The 20,550-nt window shown below is 37.1% G+C and overlaps 1 protein-coding gene across 2 annotated transcripts in view; it reads right to left on the reverse strand.

The window, feature by feature from the left end:
- alk (ALK receptor tyrosine kinase) overlaps positions 1-20,550 on the reverse strand; it is a 391,179-nt gene that overhangs the window by 199,867 nt on the left and 170,762 nt on the right. The window contains exon 3 of one of the 2 annotated variants that reach the window (XM_044143747.1): positions 9,082-9,228. In XM_044143747.1, the coding sequence (XP_043999682.1) occupies positions 9,082-9,228 (147 nt within the window). Of the gene's footprint in view, positions 1-9,069; positions 9,229-20,550 lie in introns of both variants that reach the window. The other variant, XM_044143746.1, reaches the window with a different exon arrangement.

Genomic DNA, 20,550 nt, shown 5'->3' on the forward strand with positions numbered 1-20,550 from the left:
CTTCAACTTTCGCATTCTTTTGGTGAATCCACTTCAGAATGAGGGTGTGACAATGCAGCCCTGTCAGACTATAATCAGAGCAGCTCTGCCACACTGGATCATGCATAAACACCCCCACACTACACAATTTTATGTCAAACAATGTCAGTCCTTTTCCTTCTGTTACTTTACATTAAACAAGTAAAATTCACTTATATGTTTATAAAAAAACAAGTGATGCCTATTTAGCAGAGTTTTTAAGCCAGTTTTGCAAACAGTTTCTAGTTTACTGTCAGTAAAAATCGGCTTATTGCTTCAATTGATCGTTTTTAGACTTGTGAGTAAATTGCCATATCCAGATATTCCTAAAGATGCGTTATCAACCTTCCGTGTCTTTACAAGACCCTAAGTAACACATTCAATGACACTGTATTTTCTTGTTGATATACGAACACTAAGACACAGGATGGTTTTAAAATGTATTCCTTATTTGTTGTAACTTAGCAACAAAACATTAAAATTTTGCACTCCCCTCAACCCCACCAACAACTTCCCGCAGTCCAGACGATGTCAAAGCTTTAATGAGGTTATAATTAGGATTCTTGGAGGCTGCAGGTAATTAGGTTGGGCTGTAAATACATTACTGAAACAGTGCTGCAGGTAAAAAGCAATGAGCTCCACCTCAAGCCGATGCACTTCGCTGACCTTGCTTTCACTGAACAGGGCAGTTAATCAAAGCAGTAAGGTCGGAGTTGGGCTATTTGCAGGATTATTGACAAATACACCAATTGTGTGGTTTTCTGACGACATTCATGACAAAAGGCGAAAGAACAGAGCGAAGACTTCAAGGTTAGAAGTTCTAGTTAAAACGTGGTCTTTAAACTCCTTTTGGTTTCTAAAGGACTTAATAAGTATTGGGCTCAGACAAAGCTCTCAAGGTTTATTTGCTGATGAAAAAGGAAAAGGGAAAAAAAGTCTTGACAGATGTTTGGCAGCTCATTAGCACCATGTTATCAAGTTGGCTGCAGATTCTGAGAAAAGCCATATGAAAGGAATATGAGTAGATGGAGTCCTGTAGTCTTTATTTAAACATAGCAACAGTCATTTCTCTTATGTCACCAGACTATTTGCACAAAGTAAATTTTTCATATATGTAATGCTTCAAAATGTTTTATATCAGCCGAACAAGTTGCAGCAAAACAATTGCATGAACTAATACATAAGCATATGAGAGATAACTACTACATGGTCCTGCTTTCTTTTCAACTTTGCACATAATGGTATTTTCCTCTGAAGCCTCTGCAGAGATCGCAGCAAAACAGAAGCACCAAACAGAGAAAATCTCCTGTCACTTCACTAATTGGATTAGCACCTCTCTTAGAAAAATTACTTCTGTAGAAAGCTAATTTCTCTCAGGGATTCTCCAGAAACATTTCCCTCTGCGCATGTTCACTCCTCATCCACAAAAATGGTTTGAAATGTTGTGCAGTTTAGGTCCATTATCCACCTCTTAAGCATTTTAGCAGAGATGGCTCTGGAGGGAATCAAGCTATTTTATTGTCACAAATACCTATATTGAAACCGAGTAAGTGGTCTAATTATACATTTATCTTAGCTACCTCTTAGATCTACCAGGGGAGATACATTTTTAATGGAGTCTCCATGCCCTTTTCATCAGTGGCCAAGAGTTTAAATGCATGGCAGTTCAACAACTTTGGTCAATTTAATGCATGACTTACAAGATTTTCAGCTAAAAGAAGAATTGTTAATCATGAATGGCCAAGCACAAGACGAGAGAAATCCAAGGATAGGGCATTAAATACATGTGTTCTGGAATCAGTGCTCCTAGTGCTAGCTTGAGCTTAATTTGGTGTGTGGGCTAGCATGAAAGACATAGTGTATTTTACAAAAGGTAAAGACCTAAACATATTGCCATATTTCTGTTGTATTGTGATCAAAGTATATTGATTTATATGTGTACTTTAAATTGTGCCATCTCGTGAAGAAAAGTCTTCATTACAAAGCCAAAAAGAAACAGTTCAATCTTTCCAAAATGGTAGTCCTTACTTTTTATGCAGAACTAGAGCCATTTTTCCACAAAACAAAAGAAGAGCAAAAAGACTCAAATCTTCTGCAAATAATTTTTTCTCCTAATTGTGGGCGCACTGCAGCTTCTCTCTGAAACGCATACAATGAAAGGTAAAATGAGATCCAAGTCGACAACAACAATGTATATTAGTGCAGAGGGAATAAAAACTATGTTTGAAGCAAGAAAATTACTTGATGCATAATCTCAAACATGTAGCAAAGCAATCATCCCATACACTGCTCGTATGCCTAATGTGAATCTATGGCAAAAGGTTATATATAAGAGGATAACATCTAAATCTTACTGTCAAATATTACACATAAAGTGTCTTGCGTTTCTTTCATTAGCATTTCTTGAACTCAGTGACAGTTTTTCATTTTACATCTTTTAAACCTTTGGGTATTTAAATAGTATTTTGCAAAAATAATGCAGTGGAGGTTACATTTTTTCAAATGGATTTGAACAAAATTCTGGGAAAAGCAACTGTCATTTGTATTCAGTCGCTCTAAGCCAACTTTGATCTGTTTTGGGTTTGTGAATCAAATTTTTAAAAACAGTTGTCATATCACAGGAATAATATTGCAAGACACTGTGTGCCTTTACTTGAGTATATAAAGCAGGTAAAGAGAGGTATAGTACATGTCTGAAAGAAAGTAATCTGTTGTCGCTTATTTTTGCTCAACTGTTTTTTTTACATCCACATAATCAACTAATGTTCCAGGTCTGTTACCAAAGAGGTAATATTTTTGCTCTGTGTCCTGATTACACTGTGTTTTAGGCTCAGGCTGGACATGGACAGACCAACTCCAAAGTAAAGGCTTGCTTCAAATGCCAGGGTTATTATATGTCTGATACAAAATACATAAGTACAACAAATTGCCTCTCATCCAAAGTAATGGTTACATAATTATTTGCTCAGATAGGATTGCTGGGTGCAGAAAAAAGCAACTAAGTAGCTTTCCAGCCTGCATGGCAAGTGGACCATTGATCTATCTAGATGCAATCCTGTGACCAAGAAATGAACAGGTAATAGTTTTCTGCAGGTTCATTTTTAAATCAAACTTTGAGAAACTTTATATGAAACTTATAATCAGCAAGGATCACCAGCAGGATATTTTAACTGTTTTGACCCAAAAGACTATAGAAGCAAAGATTATACTATCCTTACCAAGAAGGTAAGTGGAAAATACTCAATAAGGACTTTTTAGCTAATTTGATGTCAGCTGCAGTTTTTCCTACTACCTGTCCTGATGCTGATTGTTTTAAAAGCAGAACAATTTCAACATATATCATCATTGCAATTTCAGTCTGCAATATTCATATCAAACAGGGCTGAAAAAGTCTAATAATTGTTTCCTAAAACACTCCAGCTGTTTTGCACTTGCATTTTACATGTTATTGTATTATTTATCCAGTTGGACAGAGTCCCAGGGTTCTGAACACAAAATGTTGAAGGTCAAAAAGTAATGGAAGTAAATTGCTCATACCCCAAATTTCACTTTGTCAAATGTTTCATACTTTGTAAATTATCTATGAAATTGTTAAAGGTCTTCATGTCTTCTCTTAAGGCACACTTAGCTTAACCCAATAAGTTACATAAATGGCTTTCATGTTCTCAGTACCAACCTGGTTTTACGATCCTAAACCTAATCTCAATTACCTGTATGTGTGTTTGGCACTGATGAACCTAACATGTTAGGTTCATCAGTTAGGTTCATCCTTGAGAGTTGGAATAAAGTGCTGAGTCTTGACCTGATGAGTTGGCTCTTTTGTGTTGTGCCATCGTTTTGTTGCTGCTGCTGTTTTGCTTCTCCAATACAAAGATCCAAACATTCCCCACTGCATTCGGCTGCAAATACCACAACAATGAGCTTGTGATTTGGGTTATTTGTTCCTGGGTTGAATCAATTTCTGTATGAGAGCATTACCAGATTTAAAATGCATTCAAACATTGTGTTTAGAAAATATTCTTAATTCATCAGATCTGGGATGGCTATGTTCTTCTGCCTCCTCTTGCCCCTCTTCATGAGGACAAGTTCAGTTCGATGCTGTATCCATCTGATGACTGATAACAGGTTATTATTGTTGGGGACATGTTAGGATCATCAGTGTTAACAACCATAACAGAGAATCGAACAGAGGGTAGGGCCAGAGACTCATGTGACCTTGATAACGTCATTAGCGATTACAATGACCTCGTTAGTGACCTCTTTTGCCTTGTCAGTCCGATTGTTTCTGAATACAACTTATAAGCCTTCTAGTTCCAGCCCAGGTTTTAGCACCGAAGAAGCCTCTTTGATAAGAGTCAAAAAGCCTTCAAGATAAGAGAAGTCCAGTTGCCTTTGTTTACAATGCTCAAGATTACTTACAGCACAAACAGTAGGTGCTTCATCATACTACATACTTAAACATCAAAACCAGGCAATACAAGACTGCAAGGCAGAGCCAATCTTCCTCTGGCCTGTTAAAAATCCAGATGACACCTCTGGTTGCCAGATGACAGACCTCCTTGGGCCCACTCTTCATTACAAACAAACAGCTCCTGCAAACAGCATCTTACTTGAATTTGCTGCCAGTCAGCTCCAGCTTCTCCATTATGTGCAAAACAGCTAGAAATCAATGCTCAATCATTTTCACACTGTCTTTGGCAACAGACATTCAGATAATTTTTGGTCTTTGTTTTTACTCACCAGAGAGTCTTATTCACAATCTGTTCAGGAGTCGTCAGCGTTGGCTCATTTTCAATCAATTAGTGTCACAGGAGATTTGGTTGCCACAGAGATTCGAGCAGTTTACAACAAATGGAAATTTCTTGAGCTGTACCTCCCTCTGCATTTGCTGCTGTATTTAGTTGTTAAGGATCCAGTTTAGAAAACAACTTGGTGACAAAACTATTATGAGTGCAGTTATATTTTTTTAAATGTTTTGCATATCCTCAGACATATTTTATTTACTCAGATTACTGCCCTTAGGAAGGAGAAGAGTGTACCATGTGCTGCAGCGTCCAGCAATGGCCAGAGACAATGCAAGCAAGTTCAAAATATGATAAAAATCAAGTTTCAGCAGCGGTCTCGTCATATCTTGTTGTAAACAGCTTTAATTATTCATTTTCTGGGAGTCTGCATCGAGTCGAGGTAAGCTTCTATTTATGGATGCAGGACTCGTGCTTGATCCTGCTCACCTTAGTGATTTTCCAGCTTGCATCTGCACATCTTCCGCCCAACGACCAACTTTTTGTATGAAAGTAACATAGCCTTTTTATAGGCTTTAATGTTTCACATTTTACAACACATTATTTCATTACTATAGAAAACAGCTTCAGATATTCCTTTACATCAAAGCCTTCAAGTCTCCATCTTTTTTAACCCATCCTTTCTAAAGAGAAACATTTAAATGTGTAGAGAACCTCCTCGCCCATCTCAATGTTTTTAAAACATACCAACTGAATTGTGGCTAGCAGAGGATTGTAACATGAAAATGCACAGCTATTTATTTTGCATTTCAGTAATGTCTACCTGTAATTCCATTGTTCCTAAAGAAAAACATGTTAAAATATTTGGTACAATTATTCTTGAATGACTTTTTTCCCTTTTACAGATAGGTTATTTGAACAAAGAGGCAATTTAACAAAAGATAAAAAATAAAAACGGCAAAGATTTTATATGTCTTAACCTAAAATCTAAGTTTTGAATCAATTATAACTCCTTTATACTTTTTAAAAAGATTTGTTGCTTCACTTCTGTGCAAAACCTCAGTCTCTGCAGTCTATATAAGTGGCATGGGGTGAAATCTTTTTTCGAATTACAACAAAGCTGTAAAACAGTGGCCTGTGATTTGATTGCTGGCCGCAGCCTGCCTGTTTTTGACTCCAGAGCTGTGATTCTTTCACTATATCAACATTTCCATATTTAGGTGGCAGGTTAGTATATGCCTTGTTTTCACAGGAAGTCTACCAGATGCCATTATACCAGTTATGTAACAGAGCAATGTGGAGTGTCATCTCCATGCCAATGGCACATTGACCACCTGTGACAGTGTCACTCAAAAATCACTGCTGTAGTGTAAGTGGCACATTGTTACTGTCACTTTAGGAGCCGTTTCCAAATTAATACTTCCTGAGAAGCAGGAGCTTGTTGAAATAGAAACATGTTCCAAATGCACCGCTAAAAGGAAAATTGGACAGTGAATATTGACGGTTCAAACAGGTATGGACAGAATTATTTGATTCATTCTTCCTTCAACCAGCACAAAAACGATGTACTTAATTTGCCAGAAAACCACATAATAAGGTATGAGAGAGATTTCAGTTTTGAAACGGTGTTATTAAAGCAAACATGAGCATTTTGCAGAAATGTCAAGAAATTTCAGTTAGGAACAGTAAAAGTAAATGCACTAAGATCATCCAGTCAAGACGTGAGAAGGATTCTTGTTACATTTATGACAACAAAAAACAAGAATATGCCCAGTTGGAATAGCATGGAAGGTAAAAAGGTTTTTCCACAGCTTAGATTTTGATATCTTTTTTTTAACCAAACATTTCTGTGAAGTCATTGATTCTTTATGCTAAACTTAAAGGGACTTTTTATTTTATTTTAGCATGTATGATTTGGGGTATTTTTAATTACTCAGATCCTTTATTTATTTTGAATAAAACTGTTATCCCGTGTGGCTTGAGTTGACTATAATTAATGGACCTTGGACTCTTTCAAAAATGTATTAGTATCCCTTTAAGAATTACATTTGAATGCCCCTGCTAAGAAATACAGCTTGGAGCACATTACTTTATAACCTCTCCTACTGTTGTCATGTAAATATAAAATACATATACATTTCCATATTTAGATGGAAAATATCTGCATATCTTTGACTGTTACAATTATTGCAATTATATAAACTGTTCAGCTACTAGGTTCTGAATGTCTTTTGACAAATTACATAAAAGCAAATTGGACTGGAGATTCAGGTTAACAAAGTATGTCCCCTTTTAGCAAATGGAATAACAGCAACAAGTTTCCAAGCAGTTAGAAACATTCATTAACCAACTGAATATTAATTAAATTTAAATTTAAATTGACAACTCTTGTCATTACACATTAATATGTAGTGGAATGTGTTGATCTGTAAGAAGAACACTTATGGCCAACTTGACAAAAAAAGGTCAGAATATGTAGTTCTTGCTTCATCAGTCTGTGCAGATATTGCTTCCTTGTTTCCTTATTTTTACCTCAATAGTTGACAACTGGGGGTATCCTGAGTCAACACTTAATTTACAACCAAAACTACACTTGCAGGACGGCTGTGGGTCAAATCCACAGTCCATCTCCCTTTCCTTACCCTTACCACTGAGTGCATTTGACATTTTTCAATTTCATCCAATGTGCGATCTCCCTGCTCCCAGGAATCATTAAAGAGGGACAGAAAAACATTTAAGGGAAGTAAACAGACTCATATCTCCTATTTTACTATCACTTCAGGAGACGAGATGTTCCCAATTATAGTCTGAATTGACAGTTGTTGCAGGATGTGGGAAGCCATGTTGCAATGTAACAAGTAGGCCTGTAAACGATAAATCAATCAATCGTACAATAAATTAAAACTATTGACGTCATTTTAATTATCAGCTATATCGTCTCTTCCGGCCTTTTTCTCTTTCTGTTGATGACACTGAACGAAAAAAGGCTCAACTCCGGTGCATTACACCTCATTTCTTTAGTGTAATGCCCACCGCACACTAAACAATCTTAGAGCTGTCAGCCCATTGTCGGCCCATTTTCAAAATCTGACACATTAGCCGACAGAAATCCTAGGTATAACGGTTCGATCGTGCCGTGTGGTGTCCAACAATGGGCACAAAATAATGGCTACAACTCCAGTTAACTAATTCTAAAACCAGGCATTAATCAATGCTTTACTACAATCTACCTGCAACGCATGTGGCTCTAGTGTCAGCGTAACGTCCTGACTGAATGAAAAACATTAGAACCTATTTGTGTCACGTTAACGAAGAACAGCTGAAAAGTTACTGGGTTAATCAACTGCGTAGCAATTTCGCTCCAACTCCTCCTCTCGTCATTTCTATATTCTTTGCACCAAATGTTTTATAAACATTAATGTTGTTTCCACATATCATCTCCAATGTCTGCTGGACTTTGGGTTGCTCCGTGTCATCTGTTTGGTATTCCTCTCTGTAATTTCCCCTCTGTAAGCACGAAAGGAATCCACACTTTCTGATTGGCTACCTGTCACATTCAACAGGCTGCATTAACACTCCCAGTTGGGGAAAACCTCTGATTTAGATCGGAGTGGCCACAACTATCTACTGTAACACACCACACACTACAGGATGATCGGTTACGAAATCACAAGCGACAATCTTAGAACGACCAACGTTCTAAGATTGTCATAAGGGGAAAATGTAGATGTGAACTAACGTGTAGTGTGAACTATTGCATCAGGTAGTCGATGTGCCCATCTTCTCTATTTAAATCTAATGATTACTGAAGGGCAATATAGTGTACAGACATCATAATCTGCACTCTTTAGGTTGAATGCAGTATTTATTTCCACTTTGGTGTTTTTATACAAGTACATTTTTGTTAATGGACACTGAGAATCCATTTTATTTTTGTTCTTGGTAGTTTTGTTTATTTTATCAGTTCCGGTGTTTAATGTTCTTTTGAAAATAAATGTATCCATCTTTGGCAGGAAATCGCATGCATTATTATGTCATTTCCATTAAATCAGTGTACAAAGCTCTTCAAACAATATTATCGTTTATTGTAATACTTTTTGAGACAATTAATCGCTCAGCAAATTTGTCATTGTGATAGGCCGAGTAACAAGTGATGTTTTATGACAATAGAGGCCATTTTGAACTAGTTATGGTATTTCAACATAGCTATGATTAATGGACACTTTGGTCCAAACTCAACACATAATCAGAAAACCTTCTTGAAGTTATTGAAAAACAAAGTTCCCCTGCAACGGGGGAAACATGATACCTTCATTCTTACCTTCCTCCCAACCATGAGGACTTTCCGTCTTCTTTTCACTTTTTCCGTTCCGTTCATCCCTCTGGTCTCCTGCTGCCACGATGCTCCATGTCAATTCGGGAACATCCTCATACTGGAGGCCGCATGTCCTGCCAAGACATCGCCGATCTAGAGAAGCACAGAGATAAACTTTAAAATGATGCACTCACAGCTAATACACCTCCAAGCAGACGGTTTCGAAAAACAAACTATCTTATGACAAAGATAGCACCCTGCCTCTGACAATTGACTCCTACAATTAATTATCTTGCAAAGAGAAATAACCCTCCTTGAAGAGATTACGTCAAGTCAGTGCAAGGACAGTAATGCACAAATTGGAAAAGCATATCAACAACGGTAAAAGAACAAATACAAAAACAAAATATAACAATAAAACCGATCCCCAGAATAACATATTGATTTTTCTTTGATGCTATAGAACTTTATTTTTAGACATTTTTTGGTGAAAGACTGTCTTTTCAAATTCAAAGTACGCACATCTTCTAACAGCAATAAAAATACAACAGCAAGTACAAAGTGATACTAATCACCAGCTTCCAAATCGCGTACCTCTGCAGCGTGGGTATGCATACTAAGCCACAAACACTAATCCAAAATGGTCTGCATTAAGTATTTCTCAAATATGGCAAACAATGCAACATCTGTGTTGCCAGACTTGAGGAGGTGGTAAAATAAACATCCAAAACAGAAAGACTGGCATTTTTGTCGCTTGGAAAGAGAAACTCCTGCACAGTTTAGCCCTGGGCTTAACAGGGCTTCTCGTTCAAACAGGCGCATGGTCGCATCTGCTGCAGCCCAACTGGCACACTTTATCATATGGGAGAGGTGCAGAAGTGTTTTTATAAGCACAAAAAAACTGTGAGGCTATGGTTACACTGAAGAGAGCTTGTCTGGTTCCCAGTGCCACACAAACATCTGTGAAGAATGGAATCGGCTCAGTCAATGGATACATTTCCTGCACATATGTACTGTGATTCTTGTAGCGTTTTCGTTTCGTATCTTTTATGCTGCAGCAGACAGCAGACTATGACTGGTTCAGACACTGATATAACCATCCTCATCATAATTTTTCCGTGAACACAGCTGTGTATGGCTGGAAAACAACCTCTAATCATCAACCCACCAGCTCTGTGCTGTACAGTTTGTGATGTGCTGAAATGATGTGCTTTAATTTGAATAAAAATATCGACTTTGGTCCGAATCAAGTCAAATGATACTTTTTAGGTGATCTCCTACCGAATAAGCCTTACCTATCCACGCTTGGTTATGAGATGAAGCTTTGTTTTAAGCACTCTAAATAAGGCCTTCAGAGTGATAACTACTTAATTATAATGTTGGTGAAAAAGCCAATGAACAGTTTGTCCATCTAAATTAAATACTGTTGTTGTAGCACAAAAATATGGTGTTTATGGACAGAAATAAGGCTCCCCCACTTTTATCTGGCCTTCATTTCTGCAGATAACCTCATAAATCTCCATCCCTGTGGCTTGTTAAATCACTTCTGAGGCAGCTTGGTCACTTTTGAATCGCTTTCCACAGTAATGCTCCACAAGAGATGGACTGAGTGTTGTATTATCTCTCCATGTCCGTTTTTCCAGATCACTCAGAATAATGGCCTGAATAGGGCCAGGACAATTTCACTTTGCACCAACAAACAACATAAAATGCTGGAAAAGAATAATTCTCTAATAGCAGTGATAAAAATCTCGCCATGATAAACATAAAACCTTCTATGGGAGAGCATCTCTTTTCCGTCTAGAAGAATCCTGTGCTGCAGCAAATGTAATACTAGTTACACCCGTAACAGCAAGACAATTCAAGTTCTAAAATTATGAACAATTATTTCAACAATAAACAGCTACAGGCAACTATTTAGAAGATCATGTCCCATTATCATGTAAATTACAACTGAAAAATTGCTATTGTCACATAAATATAGAGAAAAGGAAACCCATTTGGTGAATAAGTGAATCAGCACAGAAGTATAAGAAAATAAATAAACACAAATAGGATTTAAATCAATACTTTGTCAGTCCAGAAAACAGTTGTAAATATGTTGTGGTAAAATGCAGTCTGCATGAGAACACCAAACAAAAGGATTCTTATAAAGCCTACAGTAGGAGAATCAATAACAAGCCGGAAAAAATATTCATTAAAACTAAAAGTGGTCCAGTTAGAATTTAAGCATATAGGGGAAGATCTGAAATAAACCAAAATGATAAATTAAATAAAAACAAGAAAACCAAATGCTTCTACACATATTCTGTCTTTTTTCCACTATGAAGACCAAATATCAAATTTTATGACAGAAAACTTGATCTGAAAGTGAAAACTTTTACTTTGGAGAGATTTCTTCACCGTCTCTTTATAGGAAACCCTTTTTGCTCAACAAATATGAAACAATATAAATCTGGTTTCAAAGTAAACACCAACAAATACAAACTTTGCTGTATTCACACAGTTTGTCCAATGCAGATGATTGAAGTGCTTTATATGGGCCGTTTTCATGGTGACAGTTTGCTATAAAATCCATGCATACACCTTCCTGGTATTGCGTTGGGTGTTCTACTAACTGTAATCAACCCTCATTTACAATACAGTGAAAAAACTTAACCAGTTAGACAAACCAGATTATCAAACAAATGTTTAGTAACTCACCATTAGCCTATAGCTAGAAGATTGAGCAGAGGGCTGTTCCTAGAGTTTCCCTCTGCAAGTGAGGACTAAGCATGTTCAAAAAGCCTTCCTTGTGCAGCTGCCAACTCCACAGTTACAGTTAACAATGTGTGCTTTTTGGTGGCTTAAACATCCCTGTATTATTCTTTCTACCTCATGAACTCGTCTGCTGCGACGCTTCAGCAACGATGCAACAAACACAAATAGTATCTATATACATTATATAGCTCTAATGGCAATTTTCTTTCCAACCAACTATGCATTATTGCATTTGATCCATCCAAGTTATTCAGAGGTAAGTGTTGAATGGCAACGTAGAAAATAACATTTTCATAGTTACTCTGGTGGAGCTACTATACAAAACTACTATAGATCAATAATTTATTTTGCTTGTGTCTAAGCTGAGTTCACATTTTATGCACAATATAACTCAAGGGTCTCCAGCCCTAATCCTTGAGATCTACTATTCTGTAGCTTTAAGATGCAGTCGTGCTTCTACACACCTGAATAAAATGACTAGCCCGTTACCAGGGCTTTGCCAAGCTTGGTGACATGCTGAAGAGGGAATTCAATTGTTTGAATCGAGGGTGTTGGAGCAGGGATGCATCTAAAATCTGTAGGATAATAACTTGCTGCGAGTAGTGTTAGAGACCCCTCTTGTAACTGCTTGAAAATAAGTCCAGTAACTCAATGTGAAAGAAATACATATGTTTTAAAACACTAACAGCTCTCTGGATTGGTACGTAGTGAGCTTGTTTTTAACCAAATGATCAAAGTGATGCGTGAACGCACTTTACAAGTAGATATTTTGTTTCGTCCTTTGTCTCACTTTTTTACCTGCATGCCACATTATGAATATGCCTATAAGCATTATAAGCATTTTAGTAACTTTATTCTTCTTTTCATAACTCTTTGCTTTTAACTCATAACTCCTGTAACTCGGATAAATCTTTTTTTTTTTTTTTTACTTTTATTCTAATCTTTATCTTTGTAAAGACCAAGAATCTTTTTAAATGAGTTTTTGTAACATAGACATTTTTACTATACTAAATAACTTCACATTTTTTCTGTTTTCCATTAACAGTTAAATAAGCATTTTCTAACAGTAGCTATTGCCTATTTTGCCAGCCATTATTTAGATATGAATTGTCGAAGGGCACTCAAAACCCACACTGTGGGAACTGTGTAATCATACACCCAAAATTTCTCAAATTATTTGCACTCATGCAGCTTTTCAACACAACCAGCTACCACATGTTGAAAAATCAAGATTAATTGTGCTTTGTTAGTCGGAACATTTCTATTCTGAAATTATCCAGGGCCCACACATCTATGCCTGCTTATATGAACTTTGATTTGAATGTGTGTCCAGACACAAAACAAGCACACTTGCATATTTTCTGCATTCATATAAACTAATGCAGATAAATAAGTTGCACAGCTGTCTCCTCAGGTTTTCCACTAGAGGATATCAGACCACTACTCATGTACGCACAGACAGACTTGGCATGCAGACAGGCCAAACGCTGCTGCATACTGCCAAATGGGGACGAGAGATATGATTCAACTGTCGTGAGTGTGATCCAGAGCTGTCATCCAATTTCACCCACCTTCTGCTGCTGCATAGCGACTCAGAACTGATGAATTGCCAAATGACCAAAGACACGGCTTTTAATGGTTTATTCATTCTTTGTGACATCTGTGACTTTTATTCCCCTGAATTTACTAGGACCACATCCTTCTTTGACTTTGCTTCATTTACAAGTTTAATATACCAGTGCAATCATTATGAGTAGAGTAGTTATTTAAGGAAATTGTGTTTACCATAAATGCAAAGCACATTTTCCCCATTGGCTGCATCTGCCAAAAGTTATCCTTGATTGCCTCCTAAAGCGCTTGATAAGCACTGCTAATTATTAGCGGGTCATGACAAACAGAATTCCTGTAAAAAAAAAGTTTGTTTTAATATTTGATTTGTCCCTAAGCACAGAGTAAGTGTTGAAAACACAGACTGAATTTAAATCAGCTCCTCGCTCACAAACTGTAATATCTCTGAGAGAAAAATTTATGGGCTTTATCTTTGTTGCAGTAACAACAATCGTCACCGCCTGGAGAAAACAACAAATCCTCAGCACTGATGGACTTCAGCAACTGTTTGTATGACAGGGCTATATTTGCAATTTATGTACAGCAGAGTGAGAGTAAATTAATTATAAAGCAACTTCCACACTTGCAAGCATACCTTGTAAAATTTGCAAAAACAGATTTTTAATATATTTGTTATTGCAGAAGCAAAATATCACACTGAAAATACATTTATTCGGTAGTGAAAACATCCACTAAGAGATATTTCTTTTTTACATATTATCTGTGCCACCTTTTGAGACACCGCAAACAATTCCTGCTAACATAAATGGATCTCAAGGTTTTTCTTTTTTTTTTATTTATACTTTACTTTTCAAGTAGAGAGTCTAGGAGCTCTTAACAGATAATCATTAGCTTTCTGTTACTCGGATATAAATAAAATGCAATGTAAGGGTCCATCTCTTAGCCACTTTTAAAAAGAGGAAAGACAAAGAACATTCAAGTAGAGTAAATATGTGTTGACATTTGTAAATTCAATAATGGCTGCTCTTTAAACTACTTTAGTTTAGGAAACACATGCAAAGTTTCACCTTCCCACCAGAATGTTTTAGGAAGATGGAAAAACATCAAAGCTCATTGATGTAGAACCGAAATGAAACATTTTCAGTTGGAAGTTGCAACAGTGCTGATTATTTAAATATGGAGATTCATATGAAAGTAACTCTGATGCAGTGGTTTTCAAGATTCTGATGTAAAGTTGCTGTTTTTTTTGCCTGTGGTTCTCATTTTGCCATTTCCAAACTTTTGAATTGTGGGTTGTTTTCATACTGGTTTGGCCACTCCTTCTATAATGTTTTGAACCAATTATGTCCTTGAAACTTCCTTAAACTATATAGTAAATTACAGTCATGAAAAATGTAAAAACGCTGGATCAAATTACATTAAACATAACTACAGTAAATTCAGATCAGACGGATTGTGGTGTCCTTTTCAGAAGAACCTCAGATTCTTCAAGATATTTTCCATAACAGGTTAGATTTTATGGCGAAGACTACCTCCAACTGTAAGAGACAGTTGTACATTTTCTGGTTTTAAAAGGACACTAACTCTCCTTTCACACCTGTTTGCACCAAATCCACATACATCCACTATAAATTATCCAAGTTTTTGTGGTATAGTTTCTGGCTTGTTAGAAACAGTAAAAACACACATTTACAGTGGTCTTTTTATTCTCAAACAAATAATGAAGTTGTAGATGTATTTAGTTGTAAAAACTGTATTGATTGGAATATTATATCAGCACAATTTAGTCTATGTATGTTTGTTAGCCCTACGTATTTAAATGCTCTTTATAGAAGTACATGTCAGATTGCACAATGTGCATTCAACATGTATTTGGGTTGGAAATTTTCAGACATCCCATAAGTAATCTCATTGATTTCAAATAATTGTCTTGACAGGGAGGAGTTGTGCAGTTATTTGTTTAAAACTCAGGAAGCATCAATGAGTCACCATTGTTTATTTATCTAACTTTGAAATTAATTCTCAATCTAAAGTGTACATTGTGTGAGGTGGAAGAAATTTATCAGTCACTGATCTCCGCTCATCTGAACATAATTCATAAGTTCTGTAAACGCTTGTGTAAAAAGCGTTAATCACATTACTGTTGTTATTTGTGGATCTGGTCATCCAAGTCGGGTTTTATAAGCCATTTGAAGAGCTCTAAGGATAACAGATATTGATCACAATTAATGCCAACATGTGAGCAGCTGGTCTCCAGTAATAATGTTTACAGGTTGCTAAAGACATGATAGCATGTGGTCATAAAGTTTTATAGGATTTAGGAAAGCTACATCTACAGAAGACATTTAAAGACGCTCAGTGTGTCAGATTCAAATGGCCATTAAGATTTTACTAAATACCAAAGGGCCATTTAGTATTTTTCTTGATTAAAAAAAACAAAGAAAAAAGCTACTTGATGTTAATAAAGGTGCAACCAAATATTTAGTAAACCTAGAAAAGGAAAACAAGACGACAATAAAAAAGGCATTTGTTTGTGCTTGTTCTTTGACTTAAACGTCTAGGGTCGATACAGATGAGAGAATCTTTTATGGCAAGCTCTATGCAGGCTGTAATTTTATGTCAACTTTCTAAACTTACTAAAATGTCAGTAGACCGTTGCATACAAAATATCCAAATGATTTTCTTCAATGATTGAACATGATATAGATGGTTTAAAAAAAAAAAGAACAAAGTGCTGGAAGTATATACGAAAACTTTGTCAACATCGTCATCGCAATACTTCCCAATATTGAAGGATCGCAAGATTTTCAAATATATATTTTACCCCTTAATTGCAAAGATGTGGGTTTCTTTGACGTGAGCTGATTAGAAGTTTAAACGAGGATGGTGGAAGAGCACAATTAAATAAAATCCAACATTTTATATGCTTAGGGATGAAAAAACAAAAAATCCCCATGAAGCTCCTAAACTGAGATGATGAATATACTTATTTCCTGATTACATGGCAATTTCATTCAACTCTGCTTATTTATGCATCTGAGTTTTTATTGCCCAGATATACAAGGTAATTTATCTCCCCTCATGGCTGCTGGAGTCATCAATCAAACACAAAGATGAATAGTGGAGTGGGGAGTGACTTCGTAGCAGGTATGAAAAGTACAGCAAATAAAATGAGGAAAAGATATAAAACTGCATGTTTTTTCTGTTGTTGAAGGAACAAATCACTAAAGTGTTTAATAAAATATTTTTGTGCAACTTTATCAAAATCTATCCAGTATTGATCAGCTGTACTCCTACAGTAAGTTGTCTTCTAACCAGGTCTGAAAATGAACGATGGATTTCAATATGCGACATGTGATAAATACTGATTTATGCCTAATCCATTAACACAGCAGACAACTCTTGCTTGTAATTTTATATTCCATCGCAAACTAGATTCCTAGACATGTTAATCAAAGAAACAGTAAAGGGTTTAGAAGAGGAGGACAGAGTTATCAAAATGCTTTGACTGAACCACATGTGACAGTTTGTGATGCCAGATCAGAGGGGATCAAAGTTCAGTGTCAGGTTTCCCATTCCCTAAGAACTCCTCTCACCTCATCCCTTTCATCCCCTCTTCAGTAACACAAAGATGGCATGCTGGCAGGGGGTCCACTGAAGTTCTGCACAACAAATTCTTGAAGGCTTTGAAGATTTTTAAGAGAGTCCTAACAAAATCCAAACCACTGAAAAACCCATTTGTCTTGAAGTGTTTCAGATCATTAAATCATTCTGAGCTTCCCATTGTTTCAGTCAATAACAGGCACTGTTGGCTGCAGCACTAACTTTGTCAGCAAATTCTCCTAATGTGTCCATTGAATTTCCATCTAAAGCAGCTCCTTTACTTTGATTCAGCTTATTTTTACCCTTCAAAACTGGCACATTTATTCTGAATATCTGAACATATAACAACAAACAACCTATGCAACTTAAACATTAAATACAGAAAGAAAAACAACATCCCTCTGTCTTGGTCTAGTTGTCTTCAACACAGCAACATCCACAAATTCACACTGCTGATTAATAGATGCACTGAAAGTGGCTGCCTGACATCTCTTGTCTGTCAGGTATCTCTTGAGATGTAAAGTAGTGCTTAAACTATTTCCAATTCTAAACCTAGATAAGGATCCTTAAGGATTCTTCAAACTTGACTCAGGTACCTTCTAGGAGACGGAAATCTGGAGTGAGTGGATTCCTTCGTTTATTTAAAGGGAAACAACATGGTCGATCATTTATAACTAATAAATGTCGCAACAAAACTCCTTCTGTTGTTTAAGAGCGTTGGTAGTAGAAGAACGGGGAAAGACCAATAAAGAAAAGAATCAGCAGGATGGTTTGTCATGTTCTGCTGGGTCACAAACATTCTACATCGATATATATTTAAAGCCATCCTGCTCCCTAACCAGATTTTTCCCTTGATCAATTTCAAGTTCATTATCCTACAACAGCATTTCTCAATTCTGGTCCTTGGGGACACGCATAGTTTAGATGTGTCTCTGTTCCAGAACACCTTGTTCAAATGATTGCTTGACCTCCCCTGCATGCCATCAATCGCTGCAGAAGCATGTTAATCACCCACTAATTCAAGTCAGGTGTGTGGCAGAAGGGGAACATTTCAAAATATCTCAAACTCATCAAATTGGACTAAGACCTGTGGAGAACAATATTAAACTCTTGGCACTATTTCTCTGTTGGATTTTGGCGTGGATTTGACTGGGCCATTATAACACATGAATATGCTTTGATCTAAACTGTGGGTGTCCTGCTCCCTTTCAAGGCATTCAGCCTGTTTGAGACATGTCTCTGGTTCAACAAAGCCCATTCTACTACTTCCTCACCATGTCAAAGGCCTGCTAATGACACATCATTTGATTCAGGTGTGCTTAACCAGGGAAAGAATTAAAACACAATCATACCAGCCCTTGAGGGCTGACATTAAACACCACTGATCTAAGCTGTTCTATTGTAGTTTTGACTTCATGCTTAGAGTCATTCTACTAATCCTTTGAACCGCCACCCCAGTTTCAATTCCTACTCTGCCTCCAACAGCTTTTATTGAGGTCCATTTAGCTTTTTCCATCTTCCCATCAACTCTGACCAGGTTCACTGTTCTTGCTGAGAAAACTGCGTCTGACATCACCATGTATTACTGTGGAGATAGTGTGCTCAGAAAAAAAGCCCAGTGTTGGGATGTATTTGTAGAGCGCATGACACAGAATCTCTTGTCAGAATTAACCAACCGAGATGGGGATCTCTGCAGCTCCCCCAGAGTTACTGTGGGCTCTTGGTTGCTAGCTGATTAGTACTTTCCTTGATGATCTTTCACACTTACAGTTCTGAATAGCAGATTAAAAAGTGCTGCACAAAGATGCTAAAAGGGTCAGATATTGCTTTTCAATTATAAGATATTTATTTATAATAGAAGCTAAATACTAACTGAAATATCACATATCCTGTTTATCAAAACTTTAAGTCAAAACAAAGTCCAGGTCCTAGAAAGAAAGAACCAAATACTGTACAAGTGAACCCTTAGTAGTAGTTATGCAACAGCAACGCCTCCACTTAGAAATAAGGTGGATTTAACACGTCTCCAGGAGACTGCCATGAGCACCTGCCTTTTAACCTCTGAAAACCTCTTTTATTCTACCACTGAGCCTCATTACTGATGAACAACACTACCAGCTGAGCAAGGCAGATGTTCTATTGTGGAGCAAGGCAGCTCCTCAAGTGGCCAACATCCATCTGAAGGCGCGAGCGTGCTGCAGCTGGCAGCCGCAGATGAGCCAGGACAATCCATCAGAACAAGGAAAATCGAAGTGATGAAGACGCCGTATGGGAAGCATTTTGCTAAACAGAAAACAGCGATGATCTGCCCTGCTGCTGTTCTCCACAGGGGAAGGATAACATTGTGGGAAAAGCAGCTGAAAATATCTGACAGCTTCTGACGGCACTGATATTATTACTGACAAAGAGAGGCACAGAAGTTTGCCAGAAATTTCAATAACGAATCTGGTTTTCCCTGTTGCCCCTGCAGCTAAAGGCTGCTAATAGAAGCAGGGTGATGGGAGAGAGAATGGGGGCAGCTGGTGGCAAATGTCCAGTCAGTCTTTGTTGGCTTTTGTAACTGCTGACAAATGCCAGCAGACAGCAGATGCTGTGGGGAGAGCAAAGATCTATTGCTGCAGCCTGAAGCCATGTTCACCATGCCATGTTGCTGTGAACCAAGTCTCGTTTTTTCAGCCACTGATGCTGTTCTGTGTCATGCAGTGCAACTCCAGTCACTACAGAAAACATAGCAGTGCAATCATGCTATAGAAACAAAATGTTTCAACGTGTCTATGAAGACAAAACACGGTGTTATCAAATCCACTATGTAGGGAACAACAAAAAATATGGTACATAAAATGGTTCTTGCGTGTTCGATCAGCATTTAATTTGCCTCAGCGAGCTGTGCCATGATTTGCATTAGCATTTGCAGTCATCTGGCTCATACAGCCCAGGTGTGCTCCAGCCACATTACACTCGCCTCACTGATCTCAGAGAAGCTCTCCTTCTGATTTGCCAGCATACCAGAGACAAGAGGTCAGCAAAGTCATTGAATGTAAAAAGACAAAAAGAAAACTATGGCAGGCTAGGAACATCCCAGCATGAGTTATTTCAAGACACTCTTCTCCAGCTGATTAACTCCACTAAGTCCCCCCCTTAAACAGTTACCACAAGCTGCTGCAGCAATATGAGAAAGCCAGAGTCCAGACAGGCAGTTTGGTGCTTGCTGATCTTTCAGGGAAGTCAATTTGCAACCATCCAGTCTAAAGTAGCAACATCAGGTTTATATGCACCCATTGGCTTCCTCTGGAGGTCAACCCATATTTCACCTTATTTTATTAATATATTAAATAAATCCAAGTTATAATGAAGTAACCTAATGTTAATATTATGTTTGATTATTTTATTTTATACATTTTTTTGACTATGCTTGTTGTTTTTTTTACAATAGTAAACACCGTACCTTAAAAGTATTTTTCCCCTTCCAGAACTGGTCAATTTTTGCTTCTATTTTACAACTTGCTTGCTTAAGATTAGAAAACATGTGTTAATATCATACTT

This window comes from Gambusia affinis, linkage group LG16, assembly GCF_019740435.1.
Source record: "Gambusia affinis linkage group LG16, SWU_Gaff_1.0, whole genome shotgun sequence".
Taxonomy (NCBI): Eukaryota; Metazoa; Chordata; class Actinopteri; order Cyprinodontiformes; family Poeciliidae; genus Gambusia; species Gambusia affinis.